The 21,738-nt window shown below is 50.9% G+C and overlaps 1 protein-coding gene across 1 annotated transcript in view; it reads right to left on the reverse strand.

Annotated features, from left to right (window-relative positions):
• The window catches only part of KIF13A (kinesin family member 13A), a 131,911-nt gene that overhangs the window by 9,696 nt on the left and 100,477 nt on the right, over positions 1-21,738 (reverse strand). The window contains 13 exon segments of the mRNA XM_038770774.1: positions 952-999; positions 1,199-1,276; positions 2,823-2,975; positions 3,879-3,971; positions 5,807-5,983; positions 7,540-7,664; positions 8,279-8,334; positions 10,446-10,572; positions 11,689-11,788; positions 13,348-13,386; positions 15,045-15,191; positions 15,897-16,029; positions 19,172-19,323. Coding sequence (XP_038626702.1) covers positions 952-999; positions 1,199-1,276; positions 2,823-2,975; positions 3,879-3,971; positions 5,807-5,983; positions 7,540-7,664; positions 8,279-8,334; positions 10,446-10,572; positions 11,689-11,788; positions 13,348-13,386; positions 15,045-15,191; positions 15,897-16,029; positions 19,172-19,323 — 1,428 coding nt within the window.

Below are 21,738 nucleotides of genomic sequence, written 5' to 3' on the forward strand. Positions count from 1 at the left end.
ATATCCCACTTGGGGCTCACAGTCATAATCCCCATTTTACGGATAAGGGAACCGAGGCACAGAGAAGTGAAGTGATTTACTCAAGATGGCACAGCAGAAGTGCAGAGCCGGGATTAGAACCCAGGCCCTCTGACTCCCGGGCCTGCGCTCTTTCCACTAGGCTGCACTGCTTCTCTTCTCCTCACCACTGATCTCCCAGGATACAGCACGAGGCAGTGTAATAATAATAATAATAATGATGGCATTTATTAAGCACTTACTATGTGTAAATCACTGTGAGCCCACTGTTGGGTAGGGACTGTCTTTATATGTTGCCAACTTGTACTTCCCAAGTGCTTAGTACAGTGCTCTGCACACAGGAAGCGCTCAATAAATACGATTGATTGATTGACTATAACCACTGGGGAGGTTACAAGGTGATCAGGTTGTCCCACGGGGGGCTCACAGTCTTAATCCCCATTTTACAGAGGAAGTAACTGAGGCACAGAGACGTTACGTGACTTGCCCGAAGTCACAAAGCGGACAATTGGCGGAGGTGGAATTTGAACCCATGGCCTCTGACTCCAAAGCCCGTGCTCTTTCAAGGAGCAGTGTCAGCAATCAGTGAGGGCCATACAGGGGAGGCGACGCAGGTGGAGAGGGAAGGGGCCTTTCTTAACCAATCAATCAGTTGTATTTATTGAGCGCTTCCTATATGCAGAGCACCGTACTAAGCATTTGGGAGAGTACGATATGACAGAATGAGGAGAAATGGTCCCTGCCCATTACGAGCTTACACTCTAGAGGAGACAGATGTCAATATGAATACCTAAGTAATAATTTATAATATATAATTTAACACCCAGATGATACAGGGGAGCTGAGGGAATAGCTTCCGATCCCATCACTCGACACCCAGTTCGGGCCGAGCCCGGGAGCGCTTGACTCTCGTCCACAACCGCCTCAACTCACCTTCTCATCTTCATCACATCCAGAGAGGTCCAACCGACTTGAAGATGCCTAGGGGAGAGCAACAGCTTCGTGAATACCACTGACTGAGAACACCACCGGTCGGCTGAAACCCCCCGAATACAAACGCATTTGTGGACGGCCCAGGTTCAGTTTCGGGGAGAGGACAGTTTCCACCTCTTCTCCCACGGCATCCCCCACCCCACCCCCATTTAGGTTGGCCCAAGTCGGGGCAGAGGCCGGGGCTTACGTTGTGGACATTTGGTGTGCTCATGCTCCTCCGTATAAGCCTGGCTTTGGTCGAGAGCGCTTCTTTGACCGTGACGGCCTGTAAATAATAATAATAATGATGGCATTTGTTAAGCGCTTACTATGTGCAAAGCACTGTTTGAAGTGCTGGATGTAAATGCAGAAGAGCAAACTCATTATGGATCGAAACAACAATTTCATAACTTACGGCACAAATTCCTGCTCTTTGTCAGTCAGTTGATTGTATTTACTGAGCACTTACGGTGTGTACAGCAGTGAACTAAGCACATGGGAGAGTACAGTATAACAGGAGAAAAGACACATTCCCTGCTCACAATGAGCTTACACTCCAAAGGGGAAGACAGAAATATAAATAAATTAAAGTTATGTACCTATCTGCTGCGGGGCTGGTTGGGGGGGATGAATAAAGGGAGCAGGTCCTACTGACTCCTCTCAGGTTACTCATCTGTAAAATGGGGATTAGAGCCATGTTCTGCCCCCCTCTTTGACTGTGAGCCCCGAGTGAGACTTGGGGTGTGTCTCATGCGATTGTACTGAATCTACTCCAGTGCTTAGCGCAGAAAGGGCCCAGTAAATGCCACAGTTATTATTACCATTACTCTCGCTATTTCACTAAGGCAGACTGGAAAAAAAAGGAGCTAAAACACTTGGTTTTCCTTCTTGTTGCTGCTCTGGAAAAAGCTCCAGGGAATGTGTCTGCCAAATCTATTTTACTGGACACTCCCAAGTGCTTAGTGTAGTGACGTGTTTAAAGTAGGCACTCGATAATGCGGGAAAAGCAGTAAAGCCTAGGTGAAAGAGCATGGGCCTGGGTTGTAATCCTGCCTCTGCCAACTGCTTGCTGAACGACTCTGGGTGCGAATCCAAGTGCCAGGGTGATGCAGAAGGGAGTGGGAGAAGAGGAAAGTAGCACCTCTGTCAGCTAAAATGCCACTGGCGATCTCCACCATCTTGGTGCTGACGAGGTGACAGGCTTGCCGAAGACTGATCAATCAATCAATGGTATTTACTGAGAGCTCACTATGCGCAGAGCACTGAACTAAACACTTGGGAGAGTACAACAGAATTAGCACACGTGTTCCCTGCCCCTAACGAGCTGATCGTAATCACTGCGTGCATACTGTACGCAGAGCACTGTACCAGGCGCTTGGGAGAGTACAGTGTAACAGAGTTGGTGGGCACGTTCCCGGCCGACAACAAGTCTAGAGGGGGGGACAGACACTAACAGAAATGAATAAATTAAAGATATGGCCATAAGTGCTGTGGAGCTGAGGGAGGGGGGAATAAAGAGTGCAAATCCAAGTGCTGAGGTGATGCCGCAGGGAGCGGGAGAAGAGGAAAAGAGGGCTTAGTTGGGGAAGGTCTCTTGGAGGAGATGTGTCTTCAATAAGGCTTTGAAGCAGAGGGAGAGTGATCGTCTGGCATATCCGTGAACACGTTCCGTCCATCTGGACTGAAGCTGGCCACAATCCTGCACGGGTCTCACGTTCAGCGTGTCTTCTGGCAGGTGATTGAGGGGCTGGGTAATTAGCCACCTGCTCTCGGGTGGAGAGGGGTTGACGGGGGAATCATTTTGCCCCACCGAGCCAGTCCCCGCTACTTGCCTGCCGGAGCCGCTCAAGACTCAGACTGTTCTCCACCTGCAGCACGGTGCGCGTGTACTTCTCGATATACGTCTCCCCATCCGACAAGCCCTCGTTCTCGCTCCTCGCCGCCATGAGGGCCAACGTTTCCCGGTCCTCGATCTCTTCCGTCGCCTACAAGGGTCAGAGAGACGACAGTGGCAACGAGGGTGGGGATGAATCCCTGGTTTGGGGGCCAGCAGGGGCGAAACCGCCCAAGCCACCGCCGGCGGGGTCCACGTCACGGCTCGCTTCAGCGCCTTCGGTGCTGGGTTGTGGGCGCTTAGGCCGCAAATAAGTCCTTCGTGTACGAAGGCTCTGCGTGCTCTTCGCAGTGTGCTGCGCCCCTGACCGCCTACTCGCTCGTTGTCCTCCGTGCCCCGGGGGGGAACAGGACTGCCGGGGTGAGAGAGCGGGTTTGGTGTGGCTTAAACCATCTCACAATGCCCATCTCTGCAAAAGTGGAGCCCCCAGACTCATCTCCCCGTCAACAGGACCGAGACGCAGGGGGCTTTGTTGGAGGGCACCAGTCTAAACCATCGGAGGACATTATTTGGGCCTTCTTCTAGTGAGCCCGTTTTGCCGAATTACAACTGACACAGGGTTTCTGGTGTCTCTCTGTGGGTCGGAACCAGAATGCGGTTTAAACCACTTCTGGAAAATCTGTTCAGATACGGCAAAGAACTTAGGGATCCAACATGAATGGTGAAGTCTTAACACTGCTCCCGGCTGGACAAGTCGAATTTCAGATAAATATCGTCTACTAAACTAAGAGCTTTTGCCTGGATAATCATTTAAACTGGTAGTTGCTGGGTATCAACTTTAGATGCCTTTCGGGACACTTCAGATTAATCAATCAGTGGTATCTGCTGAGCTCTTACTGTGTGTAGAGCACTCTACTAAGCCCTTGGGAAAGTACAATATAACAGAGTTGACAGACATGTTCCCTGCCCTAAGCAAGCTTACGGTCTAAAAGGGACTCAGTGTGTGAACAGGGATTTTGCACGAAGCTGGCTCTACTGTGGGACTGAATTTTACCTTTGGTATATTGGAGACGATTTCATACGTCACACCACAGGAATAAAAAATATTTTTCAAGGATATTCTTCTCTTCAGACTCTGTGTAAAGCTCTGGATGGAAAGTGACAGAGAAAAGGGGGGTAGGAGAAGAGAGAGACAAGGAGGGACGGAGAGAGAAGACAGAGTTTTCAGTGGCACAAATTATAATTATTATCATATTTAAGAGCTTACTATGTGTCAAGCGCTGCCCTAAGCAGTGGGGCAGATCCAAGTTAATCAGGTTGGGCACAGTCCCTGTCCCACACGGGGCTCCCGGTCTAAATAGGAAGGAAAACAGGCATTGACTCCCCATTTTACAGACGAGGGAACCGAGGCCCAGAAGTGACTTGCCCGAAGTCACACAGCAGGCAACTGGCAGAGCCGAAATTAGAACCCAAGTCCTCTGACTCCCACGCCTGAGCTCTTTCCGCTAGGTCCCGCTGTCCCTCAAGGAACAAGTACAAAATACAACATATAATTTTAAAGATCTGTGAGTGTGGAAATCGTTAGCAGTTCAGATTCTCTGATGGCCCCCCAAATGTTCAGCGGGCTGAGGGGAGACACGGACTCAACCCAATTTCTTTGCAGCTAGAAGTTAGGGCAGTCAACTCTCCACTGCTTCACCTCCCCCGCCCTCCTACTTTCGATCGATCAATTCACAAGACCGACTGAGCGCCTAAAGTGTGTAGACCTCTAATAATAATAATAATGGCATTTGTTAAGCACTTACTATGTGCAAAGCACTGTTCTAAGCGCTGGGGGGGGATACAAGGTGATCGGGTTGTCCCACGTGGGGCTCAGAGTCAATCCCCATTTTCCAGATGCGGTAGCTGAGGCTCAGAGAAGTTAAGTGACTTGCCCAAGGTCACACAGCGGACATGTGGTGGAGCCAGGATTTGAACCCATGACCTCTGACTCCAAAGCCTGGGCTCTTTCCACTGAGCCACGTTGCTTCTCTGACCTAAGCTGGCTGAAGGGAGCATAGTAGATCACCTCAAGTAATTCACACCCTTTCTGCCTTGTGGGAATTTCATTCACTGTTCTCTGGTATCTACCCCAGGGACCCTGGCGTACTACAGTACTATAATCTCTTAAGCACTTAGTACAGTGTTGTGCACACAGGGAGTGCTCAATAAGTACCTCTGATGGACCGATTTGATCGACTAACTCACACTCATTGGCTCCATGAGAAACCCGACCCTCCAGCATATCTGGGAAGGAACAGTCTTGTCCACATCAATCCATCAATCAATTGTATTTACTAAGCGCTTACTTGTGTCCTTGTGCATAGAGCATGGATTTGGGAGTCAGAAGGACCCGGGTTCTAATCCCGGCTCTGCCACTTGTCTGCCGTGTGACCATGGGCAAGTCATTCGCTTCTCTGTACCTCGGTTGCCTCGTGTGTAAAATTTAGAATGTGAGCCCTATGTGGGGCACAACCTGATTAGCTTGTATCTACCCCAGTGCTTAGTGCAATTTTTTTTATGGCATTTGTTAAGCGCTTACTAGGTGCCAGGCACTGTTCTAAGCGCTGGGGTAGATACAAAGTAATCAAGTTGGACATAGTCCACATCCCACGTGGGACAGTGTCTGGCAGCACTTAGACAACATTTAAAGAATTTAAAAAGCGGTTAGGAGAGTATGATATAAAAGAGTCGGTAGGCCCACTGGAGAAGCAGTGCGGCCTTAATGGATAGACTCTGTCCAACTCGATGAGCTCGTATCTACTCCAGCCCTTAGTAATGTGTCCGGCACACACTAAGCACTTATCAAATACCACAATTATTATTATTATTATGGCGTTCCTCGTTCATAAGGAGCTTCGGGTCCAAGATCCCCTCAGGGAAAGCCGAGGCTCCTGAAGGCGCGGCAGGGATGGACCGTCCCTCCACCCACCCCAGCTCTACCTGTTTGTTGTAAACGTTCACGGCGATCCTTTTCCGCAGCACCACCTCCATGGCGGCCGGGTGACTCAGCTGGACCGTGGCCTTGACGATCAGGTAGATCCGCTCGTTCGGCGGCGTCACCCTGTTGAGGTGCACCGAATCGTGGACCGACGAGTCCCAAGAGGCGGTGGCTGACACCTGAGGGGAGGGACGTGAAGGGGGTGGGGAGAAACCGCCCGTTTCCCGTGAGCGGGTGGGACCGTCCCCTGAAGCAGGACTTGCACCCCAAAACCGGCACCCGGGTGGGCATCGATGCTGGCCGGGCTTCCGTCCCGGAGCGGCAGATGATTTGGGGCCCGGTTCCGGCTTCTCAGGACTACTGGGGAGGCGACTAGGAGCAGGCGCGATAATATTAATGATGGTATTTATTAAGCGCTTACGATGTGCAAAGCACTGTTCTAAGCGCTTGGGAGGTTACAAGGTGATCAGGTTGTCCCACGGGAGGCTCACTGTTTTAATCCCCATTTTACAGATGAGGTAACAGGCACAGAGAAGTGAAGTGACTTGCCCAGAGTCACCCAGCTGCCAACTGGCGGAGCCGGGGTTTGAACTCAGGACCTCTGACTCCAAAGCCCAGGCTTTCTCCACTGAGCCACGCTGCTTCTCTAATGGTGTGTATATATCTATAATTCTATATTTATTTTGATGCTATCAAGGCCTGTCTACTTGTTTGGTTGTCTGTCTCCCCCCTTCTAGACTGTGAGCCCGTCGTTGGGTAGGGAGTGTCTCTATCTGTTGCCAAATTGTACTTTCCAAGCGTAGTCCAGTGCTCTGCACACAGTAAGCTCTCGATAAATATGACTGAATGAATGAATAGGACATGGTCGGGAGGGTGGGTGAGGGGAGGAGAGGGCACCGGGGCAAAACGCACACTTCTTATAGGGGTCCCACTGCCATAAGTCAGTTGGTCGAATTTTTTGAGCGCTTACTGAGTGCAAAGCCCTGCCTAAGCGCCTGGGAGAGTACGTTCTAACAATGTAACAGACACATTCCCTGCTTAGTCCCAGCAACTGCGAATCCTATCTGTTGCCCGGTCGCCGACGGACACTTCCAGGTCCGAGATGGAAGAATGGGAATCAATCAGATGGGACCTGAGGGAGTCGGCCCTCTCTAAAGTCAATCAATCAATCGATCGTATTTATTGAGCGCTTACTGTGCGCAGAGCACTGTATAAGCGCTTGGGAAGTACAAGTTGGCAACATATAGAGATGGTCCCTACCAAACAGTGGGCTCATAGTCTAGAAGGGGGAGACAGAGGACAAAACATGTTAACAAAATAAAGTAAATAGAATAGATATGTATAAGCAAAATAAATAAATAAAACCCCCATGTAGCTCAGTGGAAAGAGCCCGGGCTTTGGAGTCAGGTTCTGCCAACTGTCAGCTGTGTGACTTTGGGCAAGTCATTTAACTTCTCTGGGCCTCAGTTACCTCAACTGGAAAATGGGGATTAAAACTGCGAGCCCCCGGTGGGACAACCTGATCACCTTGTAACCTCCCCAGCGCTCAGAACAGTGCTTTGCAGATAGTAAGCGCTTCACAAGTACCATTATTGTTATTATTATCCTCCGTCCCAAGGGCAAAGGGGCAGACGACTTCAGCTGCAGATACGCTGCAGTTCTTTAGCAGGAGGGCGAGCCCAGGCCTTTGCTCCCCTTCCCCGGCTCTCCCAAAGACCATTCCCCGCTCTAGCACCTCGTCATCGCTGTGCTTGATGATTGGCAGGTAGAAGAACTGACTCCCGTGCTCCTTTGGAAGGATCGAGTTGACCCCCGAGGCGTGAGGACCGACCAGCTGCTCGTTGGCCGTGAGGTCGTCGGCTGACACGATTCGCGGCACGTGCAAGGAGGGAAACAAAAGTTACTCGGCCTGGCCAGACCACGACGACGATAGGAAAAAGGTGCTCGCTAAGTGCAGGGAAATAAAAGTGTCGTTTCGGGAACGTTAAGATCATAATGCCCCCGGAAACGGTTCTGGAAGGAAGTACCGTCGCTACATTATCCTCTATCTGCCCAATGCTCAGCTCAGTGGTTGGTACCGTAGCTGCTGACCGAATACCCTAATTATTACTCCACAGAAAGCTGCTTCTCGCTGACCCCTGACCTCAGTCCACCCCTCAGATGAAAACACGACTTTCCAAGTCCCACTCGGCCGGCTGGTTCAGGGATTTGCGTGAAAGGATCATCATCAATCGTATTTATTGAGCGCTTACTGTGTGCAGAGCACTGTACTAAGCGCTTGGGAAGTACAAGTTGGCAACATATAGAGACAGTCCCTACCCAACAGTGGGCTCACAGTCTAAAAGATCTAAAAGGATCAAAAATTCCCCTTCTCTCTTCCCTTCCATCCACTCTCCCCAAAGCACCGGCTGATCGCAAGATCATCATGAGGCCCGGGGGGGCGGGTGGAAGGAGGGGAGGGTCTATGGACTTACCGTTCAAATCAAGGAAGAGCACGGGAATGTGGGTCTCCATTCCAGTTGGTGGAGTCCTGGGGTGGGGAAATAATCAATCAATCCATGGTATTGGTTGAGTGCTTACTATTTGCGCGGCTGTACTAAGCACACTTATCCGCTTAGAGATACACGTTCCCTGCCCATCACGAGCTTACAGTCTGGGGGGGAGACAGACACTGATATGAACAAATGATTTATAATATACGATTTAAAGAGAGTACGTAAGTGTTGCGGGAGTGGGGTGAATATCATCATCATCATCATCATCATCATCAATAGTATTTATTGAGCGCTTACTGTGTGCAGAGCACTGTACTAAGCGCTTGGGAAGTACAAGTTGACAACATATAGGGACATATAGGCAACATATAGAATATCCAATATGGGAAGGAGGGGCAAACAGGTGCCACAAGGGAGAAGGGAGAGGCTTGAGGGCGGAGTTGGTGCCGAATGGATGTAGGAAAATTGTGGGCTTTGGCCCCCATAACCAGGGGTCTTGATTTCACTGTACCAAATGTACTCAAACAGAGCTCTCTAGATTAGAAGCTCGTTATGGGCAGTGAATGCCACTGTTTATTGTTGTACTGTACTTTCCCAAGTGCTTAGTACAGGGCTCTGCAGACAGTAAGCGCTCATAAATACAGGTGAATGAATGAAAAGCAATACCCCACCACCCAGACCCACTACTGACAGCTACGATTGGCTGCACACACCTAAGCTACGGTCTGAGAATGGGTATATAGCATCATACCCATCTAACATACACACGTGAACATGGACGAACGGATACAGATGTACGTGCATTCTGTTCACTAAGTTTCTGCTGCTAGTAATAGACAGAATATTTTTTATGATACTTGTTAGGCACGTACTATATGTCAGGCACCACTGTAAGTGCTGGGGTAGATACAAGCTATTCAGGAGGGACACAGCTCCTGTCCAAAATGGGGCTCCCAGTCTTCATCCCCATTTTACAGGTGAGGTAACTGAGGCCCAGAGAAGTACAGTGAATTGTCCAAGGTCACGGAGCAGACATGCGGCAGATCTCGGATTAGAACCCAGTTTCTTCGGATGCCCAGGCCCGTGCCTTATCCCCTAGGCCTCACTGCTTCCATGGTAATATGGCAATGTATTTTCTTAACCATCTATTCATTCATTCAGTCGTATTTACTGAGCGCTTACTGTGTGCAGAGCACTGTACTAAGCGCTTGGGAACCATCTATATATTAGGAGAAGCAGCGTGGCTCAGTGGAAAGAGCCCGGGCTTTGGAGTCAGAGGTCACGGGTTCAAATCCCAGCTCCGCCAATTTTCAGCTTGTGTGACTTTGGGCAAGTCACTTCACTTCTCTGGGCCTCAGTTCCCTCATCTGTAAAATGGGGATGAAGACTGTGAGCCCCTCGTGGGACAACCTGATTGATTACCTTGTATCTACCCCAGCGCTTAGAACAGTGCTTTGCGCATAGTAAGCGCTTCATAAACACCAACATTATTATTATTATTATTTGGAGTCAGAGATCACAGGTTCAAATCCCAGGTCCGCCAATTTTCAGCTGCGTGACTTTGGGCAAGTCACTTCACTTCTCTGGGTCCTCAGTTCCCGCCTCTGTAAAATGGGGATTAAGATTGTGAGCCCTCCGTGGGCCAACCTGATCCCCTTGTAACCTCCCCAGTGCTTAGAACAGTGCTTTGCACATAGTAAGCGCTTAATAAATGCCATTATTATTAGGTGAGGGAAGGTGGGTGGGTGGGTGTGTGTGTGTGTGTGCGTGTGAGAGAGAGAGAGAGAGAGAGAGAGAGAGAGAGAGAGAGATAGAGAGAGAGAGAGAGAGAGAAAGGGAAAAAGAGAGCTTCCCCTCCACTCTATCTGAACTGTGGACCCCAAGAAGGTGTTAGTAAGAAAGACAATATTCTGTCCTTGGAAGTTTTCCCTTTGCTTTATGGAGAGAAGATAAAGCAGCACATGAACTGAGCAAGGGCAGGGACAGAGAGCCCCACCCCTAGTCTACACCCGTAAGGCCATTCTGCCTTCCCCCCAGGCCTCACTTCTGACAAGGAGGCCCCTCCGCCATCTCCCACGGCGAGCTCTCCCTCCCAGGGAGCGGCCAGGGACGGCTCCGTGGCGGGTGGCTGCCCGTCGGCACTTACCAATCCGCCGGGGCCCCGGGGATCCCGCTGCCCGGGGCGGGCACCAGCACGGCGTTCCTCTCTTCCGTCAGCCCCACCCACTGTTCCACCAGCCGGGCTTCTCGCTCCGTGTCGTCCTCGGTTTTCTCTGCAGGGCAAGACGGCGGGCGGGGAGGGCCAGGAAATGGGCAGCAACAAGTGAGTGGGTTCAACAGCCAACAGCTACCAAAAGGACCCTTTAGTCCACTGACAGAAACAACTGTGCCACCGCCCTCCCACTGAGGGTCAGCCAAACCAAAGCTCAGCAGAGGTAAGAAATCGGCCGAATGGGAACACCTGCCAGGTGGACACTCAAAACTGGCAACAGCTCCTGTCCATGCCTGAACTTCTGGCTCCCAGAGTCTCCTTGAGTTTTTGCTGCCTTTTTCAGCCCAAGGAAGTTTCTAATATCTAGTGAGAGACTGGCCCAGTAACTAACCCAGAAGCAGCGGAGAAGCCTGAGACGGGGACATTTTCTTCACTTCCAAGAGACTTGTTTGTCTTAAGAAAGCCCCTGACACAGTGAGTCAGGGTCAAGAACAGGAATCCTATCTCTAATCCCCAAATGGTGCCGGTTCTACATTGCTTTCCCCTTCTAGACTATAAGCTCCTTAAGGGCAGGGAAACCTGTCCGCTAATTCTGTTGCAGTGAACTCTCCCAGGCGCTTAGTACAGTGCTTTGCACATGGTAAGCGCTCAATAAATACCACTGAATGAATGAACGCCATTGGTTGATCTCCCCTTTGGATAGCCGTAATGCACACATTATTATTACCCAGATACAACTACAGGATGAACACTTGGCTGATTTGATGCCGACCTAATCCGGGGTTTAGATTTCATTCGCTTGAACTACTGAACTATCCCCAGTCATCAAGAGAAATCTTATCTGGAAAATGACCCCAAATTGACCCCGTTTCTCTCGATGACCTTCCACCTCTATTGCCTCTTACCAACACCTCTCTCTTGTCAGTCAGTCGTACTTATTGAGCGCTTACTTACTCTCTTTCTCTCTCTCCCCACGCCTGTCATTCCCCCACCTCTCTCCCCAGCCCCTGATCCTCCCTCACACTCTCCGATCAGAAGCCCTGGGTGTGTTCTGCATGACACCCATATCCAGTCTTCATCTAGCCTTCCAGTAGTTCATACTATCCGACTGTCCGACAGAGGAGAAAAATTCCCACCACCCCATTTCGCGAAGAGGCGTCATTTCAAGCTCACCTACCGATTTTATTGCTGATTTTTTTTATCTGTTCATCCAGGTATTCTCTGCGTTTAATGAGCGCGTCAGACCACCTTTCCCTCACACAGTTCAAATCTTCTTCCTGTTGGGGAGGGTGGGAAAACACTGTCCTGTTGATTGCAATCAACTTTGGAGGTAAGGAGGCATACGTAATTTGAAGCAAAGACTCTTCATTAGACAAGGCCGAGAAACGGTGCCGTGGGATTAATGTGCACGAGAGCAGGAAGGCGTCGTTAACGTTGCCTGCCGATCAGAGACCGCGTTTTCCCGGAAATCGGAGTGCCCTTAATTCCGACGGACGATTAGACCGGAGAACTGGAAAACCCAAACGGCGCCCACGGACGGCTGGGTTTTAAGCTTTCACTTGGGAAAACGACTGAGGTGTAGCTAGCTGTTTGTGGGTAGGAGCTGAGATTCCAAGCAAGCAGACGTGGCGAGGGCAAAAATCACAGAGCGGCCAGACCCTGCTGTGGAGGGCTGTGTGTGTGTGTGTTGGAGGGGAGGTTCTCACGTTGCCCGGGGCGGAGAAGGCGGGTTAGCCTGAGGATGCTTCACACCAGCCCCAAAGACTCCATTCCCCATTGCTGCCATTAGGGCCACCCCAAACCTTGCCATGCAATAGCCAATGCGCAGTCACGCCTGAGGAAATCTGCCTGAAGGTCCTCCGTGACACCACGGCAGCTCACGGGAAATTAGTGGTCTAACTGGCATGGCGGAGATGACTGAACCCTCGGAAACTGGTGTGTCCCTCTAAGGTTTCCTGGTTTCTTCCCTAAGTTGGGCTAAAGATTCTCCCCGAATGCTTTGCTGGGCCCATCTTATCTCTACCCCACATAGATGGCCTCCAGCGGTTCCGCCAAAGACATCACTGGCATTTTTCAGCTTACGGAGGCTCAGAATGGTAAAGGAACTCGCTGGGAACTAATGGAGGAGAAAGAGCGTGACTGAGAACAGAATCCAGATCCCTGGTTCTCCTCGGGCTGTTCTAACCACACACAGGAGCACTCTGGTTCTGCTCTGCTCCCCGCAGCAGGACGGGATCGATAAACCCCAGCCGTCAGTGACATTCCACGATTCGGTGCTGCACTTTTTCACACCTGGATCGCCCAGGTCTTAAAACCGACTTGGAATAGGAAAATCAACTTTTTCTGAATCGGGGAGCGTGACCCCAAGAGCTCATGACTTTCCAGTTTCCAGGTCCCACACGGGCTTTGTCTTTGGATGGTCATCCTGATTTGCGGAAAAAAAGCAAACCCATTCTCTTAGATGCACCTTCACCATCCACAAAAGACCCGGGGCGGGCAGCCGACAATGAGGAGGTTCCGTTTCTCCGATTCCGGAGCTCACTGGCTTGCCTGTTGGATAATTAATTGTCTCCCCTAACCGGCCCTTCTGAACTGGTGGTTAAAATGAACAGGCAGGGAAATCCCAAGGGCTTAGTACAGCGCTCTGCAGACAGTAAGCGCTCGATAAAAACTACTGAGTCCAGAGCTGCCCAAAGCATTGGAGAGCCGCTTCCTTCTCTTCCTCCTCCTTGCCCCTCTCCCTTGGCAACTGCCGGCACGCCAAGAGCCCTGCGCCCCATGCCACACAGGACTGATAGCAGCATTAGCGACAGCAGCAGAGGCAGAGCAGCAATACCTGATAACTATCCATATCATGACCATCCTCATCCTCTCTCTGGTAGGAGAAAATAAACACAAAGGACATGCATTTTTCTCAAACAAGACAAACGGGAGGGAATGGGGTGGGGGAAAGAAAAATCTTTAATGCAAGCACACGACATTCTTAAAGGGGAGCATCCATTCTCTGAGAGGTCAAAAGAGGGCTGCGGATCGGACCTGTTGATTCCGGGATGTCGCATGGGATAAATATTCAACTGGGTACTCCAAATACTGATTAGGATTAGGGTGCCCTCCTAATACCGTCATTATTAAATACCAACCTGGCGTGTCAGCTCCTTAATAAGAATAACTGTGGTATTTGTTAAGCGCTTTCTATGTGCCAAGTACTTTTCTAAGCACTGGGGGAGATTTAAACTGATCAGGCTGGACAGAGTCCCTCAGGGAGCTCACAGTCTAAGTAGGAAGGAGAACAGGTATTAAATCCCCACTTTACAGATGAGGAAACCAAGGCCACACAGCAGACGTGTGGCAGAGCGGGGATTAGAACACGGGTCCCTCCAACTCCCAGGCCCGTGGTCTTTCCACCGGGCCACGCTGTTTCCCGTTGCTCTGCGAAAGACAGGGATTACTACCATCATCAAGGTTGTTAATCTCCCTTGGGTCTTCCCTTTAGTCCCGGTCCCAACCCGCCTCTCCCCTGACCCAGGCCTGGATGGTCCTTGGCTAAAGTAGCGTGGCTCAGTGGAAAGAGCCCGGGCTTTGGAGTCAGAGGTCATGGGTTCGAATCCCGGCTCCGCCACATGTCTGCCGTGTGACCTTGGGCAAGTCACTTAACTTCTCTGAGCCTCAGTTACCTCATCTGTAAATGGGGATCGAAGCTAGCTCTCTTCCTCCCTTCAAGGCCCTGCTGAGAGCTCACCTCCTCCAGGAGGCCTTCCCAGACTGAGCCCCTTCCCTCCTCTCCCCCTCGTCCCCCTCTCCATCCCCCCATCTTACCTCCTTCCCTTCCCCACAGAACCTGTATACATGTATATATGGTTGTACATATTTATTACTCTATTTATTTATTTATTTATTTATTTTACTTGTACATTTCTATCCTATTTATTTTATTTTGTTGGTATGTTTGGTTCTGTTCTCCGTCTCCCCCTTTTAGACTGTGAGCCCACTGTTGGGTAGGGACTGTCTCTATGTGTTGCCAATTTGTACTTCCCAAGCGCTTAGTACAGTGCTCTGCACATAGTAAGCGCTCAATAAATACGATTGATTGATTGATTGATTGACTGTGAGCCCCACGTGGGACAACCTGATCATGTTATATCCCCCCAGCGCTTAGAACAGTGCTTTGCACATAGTAAGCGCTTAACAAATGCCATCATTATTAGTATTATTATTATTAAAGCTGTTCGATCGGTGGCTGGACTTGAGTAGCACCAGTCGGCCACCAATCAGCCTCCAGTGGCTTCCTTCCGCTGCTCAAGATGGACAGAGGGAACGCGCCTATCAACTCCGGTGTATCGTACCCTCCCGGGCGCTTAGAAAGTACAGTGCTCTGCACCTTGTAAGCGCCCAGTAAGTACCACCGATGATGACGACGACGCGTGCCGCTGGTAAAGCTCATTCAGCCGGCAAATGGAATTTCTTCGGCAGCTGGCTAAGCGCGGCCTTCGGCTCGGTCCTCACCCGCTCCGCGGGTCCCCGGGGGTGGCTCACCTGGTAGCTGTCCAACCCCCGCTGCAGCTTGGTGGAACGAGCGGTCACGCAGCCAATGGAGACGGACAAGACGGCCTCCACCATGAGGGGAAGCGTCCCAGAGCGCTGCACGGGCTTCACCGTGACCTGAACCCGCCGAGAATGGCCCTGTCCGGGTGGGCGGGAGAGATAAGAAGAATAATAACGATGGTATTCGTTAAGCGCTTGCCATGTGCAAAGCACCGTTCTAAGCGCTGGGGAGGTTACAAGGCAATCGGGTTGTCCCACGGGGGGTTCGCTGTCTTCATCCCCATTTTCCAGATGAGGTCACTGAGGCCCAGAGAAGCGAAGCGACTTGCCCAAAGTCACACAGCTGACAGTTGGCGGAGCCGGGACTTGAACCCATGACCTCTGACTCCAAAGCCCGGGCTCTTTCATTCATTCAGTTGTATTTATTGAGCGCTTATTGTGTGCAGAGCACTGTACTAAGCGCTTGGGAAGTACAAGTTTGCAACATATAGAGACGGTCGCATCCCAACAGCGGGCTCCCAGTCAGCGTCCACTGAGCCACGCTGCTCCTCAGACTGTGAGCCCACTCTTTTAGACTGTGAGCCCACTGTTGGGTAGGGACCGTCTCTATATGTTGCCAATTTGTACTTCCCAAGCGCTTAGTACAGTGTCCTGCACACAGTCAGCGCTCCATAAATACGACTGATGACGAGAAAGAGCGCGGGGAACATTAAGATGGAGCCCAGAGGGGCCGAAAGTTATCCAGAGGGAGGGGAAGGGGAGCAGGTGGGCCCGGGGTCCCGAGAAGCCTTCTGCGGGGAGGAAGGGGGTCGGTGGGGGGGCGAGGGGGAAGAAGAGCATCACCTGTCTCAGCTGAAAGATCCCCCCCGTGTTCACATCCTTGGCCTGGTGAAGTTCGACCGCCGCGTACTCCCCCATCTCGTTCAGCTCCGAGATGGAGATCCACATTTCGATCCTGCGGGTCACCTCGCTCCACCTACAAGGACCCGAAGGAGCATCCATCCGGTGGGCTCGTCCTGCTCCCACAGACGCGCCCGGGCCTTCCTCCCGACCCCCCCCGTGGTTTGTCCCGAGAGGCCAGGCCGCCACCCCGGCCCCCACTCCGCCACCAAGCCCAAACCAGCCCCGCCCCACGACAGAGGCCCTACTGTGTCAGAGAACACTTTGGGCGCCTGAGGAATAATAATAATAATAATAATGGCATTTACTAAGCGCTTACTACGTGCAAAGTATTGTTCTAAGCGCTGGGGAGGTTACAAGGGGATCAGGCTGCCCCACGTGGGGCTCACAGTCTTAATCCCCATTTTACAGATGAGGTCACTGAGGCCCAGGGAAGCTAAGCGACTTGCCCAAGGTCACACATACAGTCTTCTACACCGTAAGCTCATCGTGGGCAGGGAATGTGTCTGTTCTATTGTTACGTTCGGTCTCCCAAGTGCTTAGTACAGTGCTCTGCACACGGGGAGCGCTCAATAAATACAACTGGTTGTATTTACCATCCCAAACCGTCTCTGTTCTGCCCACTTTCGCTGACCCCCTAGAGTCGTCACCACCACTATCCCCAGGAGGCCGGGCATTCACTCTGACCGAGCCCAGGCACGCTAAACCGGCATCGGTGTGAAATACACACCCACGCGTGTGCGGTAGGGAGGCCTGGCGGAGGAGGTGAAACACGATCCTGACCCTCAGAGTACAGGCCTGGGAATCAGAGGACCTGGGTTCAAATCCTGCCTCCCCTACCTGGCTGGTGCGTAATAATAATGATGGCACCTGTATATATGTTTGTACATATTTATTACTCTATTTATTTTACTTGTACACATCTATTCTATTTATTTTGTTAGTATGTTTGGTTTTGTTCTCTGTCTCCCCCTTTTAGACTGTGAGCCCACTGTTGGGTAGGGACCGTCTCTATGTGTTGCCAACTTGGACTTCCCAAGCGCTTAGTACAGTGCTCGGCACACAGTAAGCGCTCAATAAATACGACTGATTGATTGATTGATTGATTAAGCGCTTACTATGTGCAAAGCACTGTTCTAAGAGCTGGGGAGTTTGCAAGGTGATCAGGTTGTCCCACCTGGGGCTCACATTCCTAACCCCCGTTTTCCAGATGAGGTAACTGAGGCCCAGAGAAGTGAAGTGACTTGCCCGAAGTCGCACAGCTGACAAGCGGCGGAGCCGGCATTTGAACTGATGACCTCTGACTCCAAAGCCCGGGCTCTTTCAATCAATCAATCAATCAATCAATGGTATTTATTGAGTGCTTACTGTGTGCACAGCACTGTACTAAGCGCTTGGGAAGTACAAGTTGGCACTTTCCACTGAGCCATGCTGCTTCGTATGACCCTGGATCAGTCACTTAGCTTCTCAGAGCCTCAGGGGCCTCATCTGTACGATGGGGATAAAATACCCCGTTCTCCCCTGCCGGAGACCGTGTCTGACCTGATTATCTTGTATCTTACCCCAGGGCTTAGTACAGTGCTTAATACAGTAGAGAAGCAGCGTGGGTCAGTGGAAAGAGCCCGGGCTTTGGAGTCAGAGGTCATGGGTTCAAATCCCGGCTCCAGCTATGTGACTTTGGGCAAGTCACTTCACTTCTCTGGGCCTCAGTGACCTCATCTGTAAAATGGGGATTAAGACTGTGAGCCCCCCGTGGGACAACCTGGTCACCTTGTAACCTCCCCAGCGCTTAGAACAGTGCTTTGCACATAGTAAGCGCCTAATAAATGCCATTGTTATTATTATTATTATTCTCTGTGTCTCAGTTACCTCATCTGTAAAATGGGGATTAAGACTGTGAGCCCCCCGTGGGACAGCCTGGTCACCTGGTAACCTCCCCAGTGCTTAGAACAGGGCTTTGCACATAGTAAGCGCTTAATAAATGCCACCATTATTATTATTATAGTGCCCAGCGCTTAGAACAGTGCTTTGCACATAGTAAGCGCTTAATAAATGCCATTATTATTATTTATTATTATTCTCTGTGTCTCAGTGACCTCATCTGTAAAATGGGGATTAAGACTGTGAGCCCCCCGTGGGACAATCTGGTCACCTTGTAACCTCCCCAGCGCTTAGAACAGTGCTTTACACGTAGTAAGCACTTCATAAATGCCACCATTATTATTATTATAGTGCCCAGTGCTTAGAACAGTGCTTTGCACATAGTAAGCGCTTAATAAATGCCATCATTATTATTATTTATTTTTATTCTCTGTGTCTCAGTTCCCTCATCTGTAAAATGGGGATTAAGACTGTGAGCCCCCCGTGGGAAATCTGGTCACCTTGTAACCTCCCCAGCGCTTAGAACAGTGCTTTACACGTAGTAAGCACTTCATAAATGCCACCATTATTATTATTATAGTGCCCAGCGCTTAGAACAGTGCTTTGCACATAGTAAGTGCCTAATAAATGCCATTGTTATTATTATTATTATTCTCTGTGTCTCAGTTACCTCATCTGTAAAACGGGGATTAAGACTGTGAGCCCCTCGTGGGACAACCTGGTCACCTGGTAACCTCCCCAGTGCTTAGAACAGGGCTTTGCACATAGTAAGCGCTTAATAAATGCCACCATTATTATTATTATAGTGCCCAGCACTTAGAACAGTGCTTTGCACATAGTAAGCGCTTAATAAATGCCATCATTATTATTATTTATTTTTATTCTCTGTGTCTCAGTTCCCTCATCTGTAAAATGGGGATTAAGACTGTGAGCCCCCCGTGGGAAATCTGGTCACCTTGTAACCTCCCCAGCGCTTAGAACAGTGCTTTACACGTAGTAAGCACTTCATAAATGCCACCATTATTATTATTATAGTGCCCAGCGCTTAGAACAGTGCTTTGCACATAGTAAGTGCCTAATAAATGCCATTGTTATTATTATTATTATTCTCTGTGTCTCAGTTACCTCATCTGTAAAATGGGGATTAAGACTGTGAGCCCCCCGTGGGACAACCTGGTCACCTTGTAACCTCCCCAGCGCTTAGAACAGTGCTTTATACGTAGTATGCGCTTAATAAATGCCATCATCATTATTACTATTACAGTGCTCAGTACATAGGAGGGGCTCAACGATGACCACAACGATTACAACCTGGGGGAGGACCGAACCCAACAGACCTGTCCCGAAGCGTCCTGGTCTTGGCGCGCAGAGAATCGACCTCCCAGGTGGCGTTGCCATTCCCGGCGCACCTGTGACCCCACACCTCGATGGCCAGGGCCCCCTCGGAAATGAACTCCAGGAACTCGTCGGTGACGTTCACCACATAGTCCTGGCGCCCGCGGAGGCGGGCGGAAGGGAGGGAGAAGAATCGGGGGGAAAAGATGAGAGAGAGCAACGCGCGGCCGGCGGGCCGGGTTGAAGCCGCTGAGCACCGAGCCGGGCTGTTCATTTCGGTTCACTCAATCGTATCTGCTGAGCGCTTACTGTGTGCAGAGCACCGTACTAAGTGCTTGGAGAGTATAGTATAACAAAATAAAGACACATTCCCTGCCCACAACCAGCTTACGGTCTGGAGGAGCAGGTGGGCCTCCCCATCTGGCGGTTAGTGACCCCAACTGGAAGCCGGGTCTTGGGTGGTGCAGTGGCTTGGGGATGAGCCCAGTGGCTACCAATCAATCTGTGCATCAGGCAGAAACTCCTCACCCTGGGCTTCAAGGCTGTCCATCCCCTGGCCCCCTCCTACCTCACCTCCCTTCTGTCCTTCTCCAGCCCAGCCCGCACCCTCCGCTCCTCCGCCGCTAATCTCCTCACCGTGCCTCGTTCTCGCCTGTCCCGCCATCGACCCCCAGCCCACGTCCTCCCCCGGGCCCAGAATGCCCCCAATCCCTCTGCCCATCCGCCAAGCTCGCTCTCTTCCTCCCTTCAAGGCCCTACTGAGAGCTCACCTCCTCCAGGAGGCCTTCCCAGACTGAGCCCCTTCCTTCCTCTCCCCCCCCATCCCCCTCTCCATCCCCCCATCTTACCTCCTTCCCTTCCCCACAGCACCTATATATATGTATGTACATATTTTTTACTCTATTTATTTATTTTATTTGTACATATCTATTTATTTTATTTTGTTAGTATGTTTGGTTTTGTTCTCTGTCTCCCCCTTTTAGACTGTGAGCCCACTGTTGGGTAGGGACTGTCCCTCTATGTTGCCAATTTGTACTTCCCAAGCGCTTAGTACAGTGCTCTGCACATAGTAAGCGCTCAATACATAAGATTGATGATGATGATGAGACGGTGGGACAGGGCCCGAATAGCCTCCTTCAGGAACATCAACATCATCAATCGTATTTATTGAGTGCTTACTGTGTGCAGAGCACTGTACTAAGCGCTTCAGTTCAGCTACTAAGTACTAAGCCTCAGCTACCGACAGCTTCCCTGCCAACCCCACGGACGTCGAGGCACCTCACGATTTCCCTCAGACCACCCGCCGTGAACCTTTTATCGGCTTCCTGCCCTGCTGAAGCATCCCAACGCCTCCTGGCCTTTCCCTCCAGTAAGATGCTTTTTAAGCCTTGCCTTCGTCTTTCCGGCTTTTCGCCACGGCTTTCCGGCAGGGTCTTCGGGAACCAGCTCCCCTCAAACCCCCCATGAGCTTCCTCCCCAGGGAACTCGGCTTGAAGACCGTCTCGGCTTCAATCCCCGCCCCGCCACTTACTAGCTGTGTGACTTTGGACAAGCCACTTGACTTCTCTGTGCCTCAGTTACCTCATCTAAAAAATGGGGATGAAGACTGTGAGCCCCACATTGGACAACCTGACTCACCTTATTTCTACCCCTGCACTTAGAACAGTGCTTGGCACATAGTAAGCGCTTCACTGTGCCTCAGTTCCCTCATCTGTAAAATGGGGATGAAGCCTGTGAGCCCCACGTGGGACAACCTGATGACCTGAGCCCACTGTTGGGTAGGGACTGTCTCTATATGTTGCCAACTTGTACTTCCCAAGTGCTTAGTACAGTGCTCTGCACACAGTAAGCGCTCAATAAATACGATTGACTGATTGACCTTGTTTCTACCCCAGTGCTTAGAACAGTGCTTGGCACAGAGTAAGCGCTTCACTGTGCCTCAGTTCCCTCATCTGTAAAATGGGGACGAAGTCTGTGAGCCCCACGTGGGACAACCTGATGCCCTTGTTTCTACCCCAGCGCTTAGAACAGTGCTTGGCACAGAGTAAGCGCTTCACTGTGCCTCAGTTCCCTCATCTGTAAAATGGGGATGAAGCCTGTGAGCCCCACGTGGGACAACCTGATGACCTTGTTTCTACCCCAGAGCTTAGAACAGTGCTTGGCACAGAGTAAGCGCTTCACTGTGCCTCAGCTCCCTCATCTGCAAAATGGGGATGAAGACTGTGAGCCCCACGTGGGACAACCTGATCACCTTGTTTCTACCCCAGGGCTTAGAACAGTGCTTGACACAGAGTAAGCGCTTCACTGTGCCTCAGTTCCCTCATCTGTAAAATGGGGGTGAGGACTGTGAGCCCCACGTGGGACAACCTGATGACCTTGTTTCTACCCCAGCGCTTAGAACAGTGCTTGGCACAGAGTAAGCGCTTCACTGCGCCTCAGTTCCGTCATCTGTAAAATGGGGGTGAAGACTGTGAGCCCCACGTGGGACAACCTGATGACCCTGTTTCTACCCCAGTGCTTAGAACAGTGCTTGGCCCATAGTAAGCGCTTCACTGTTCACTTCACTTTT

This window comes from Tachyglossus aculeatus, chromosome X2, assembly GCF_015852505.1.
Source record: "Tachyglossus aculeatus isolate mTacAcu1 chromosome X2, mTacAcu1.pri, whole genome shotgun sequence".
Taxonomy (NCBI): Eukaryota; Metazoa; Chordata; class Mammalia; order Monotremata; family Tachyglossidae; genus Tachyglossus; species Tachyglossus aculeatus.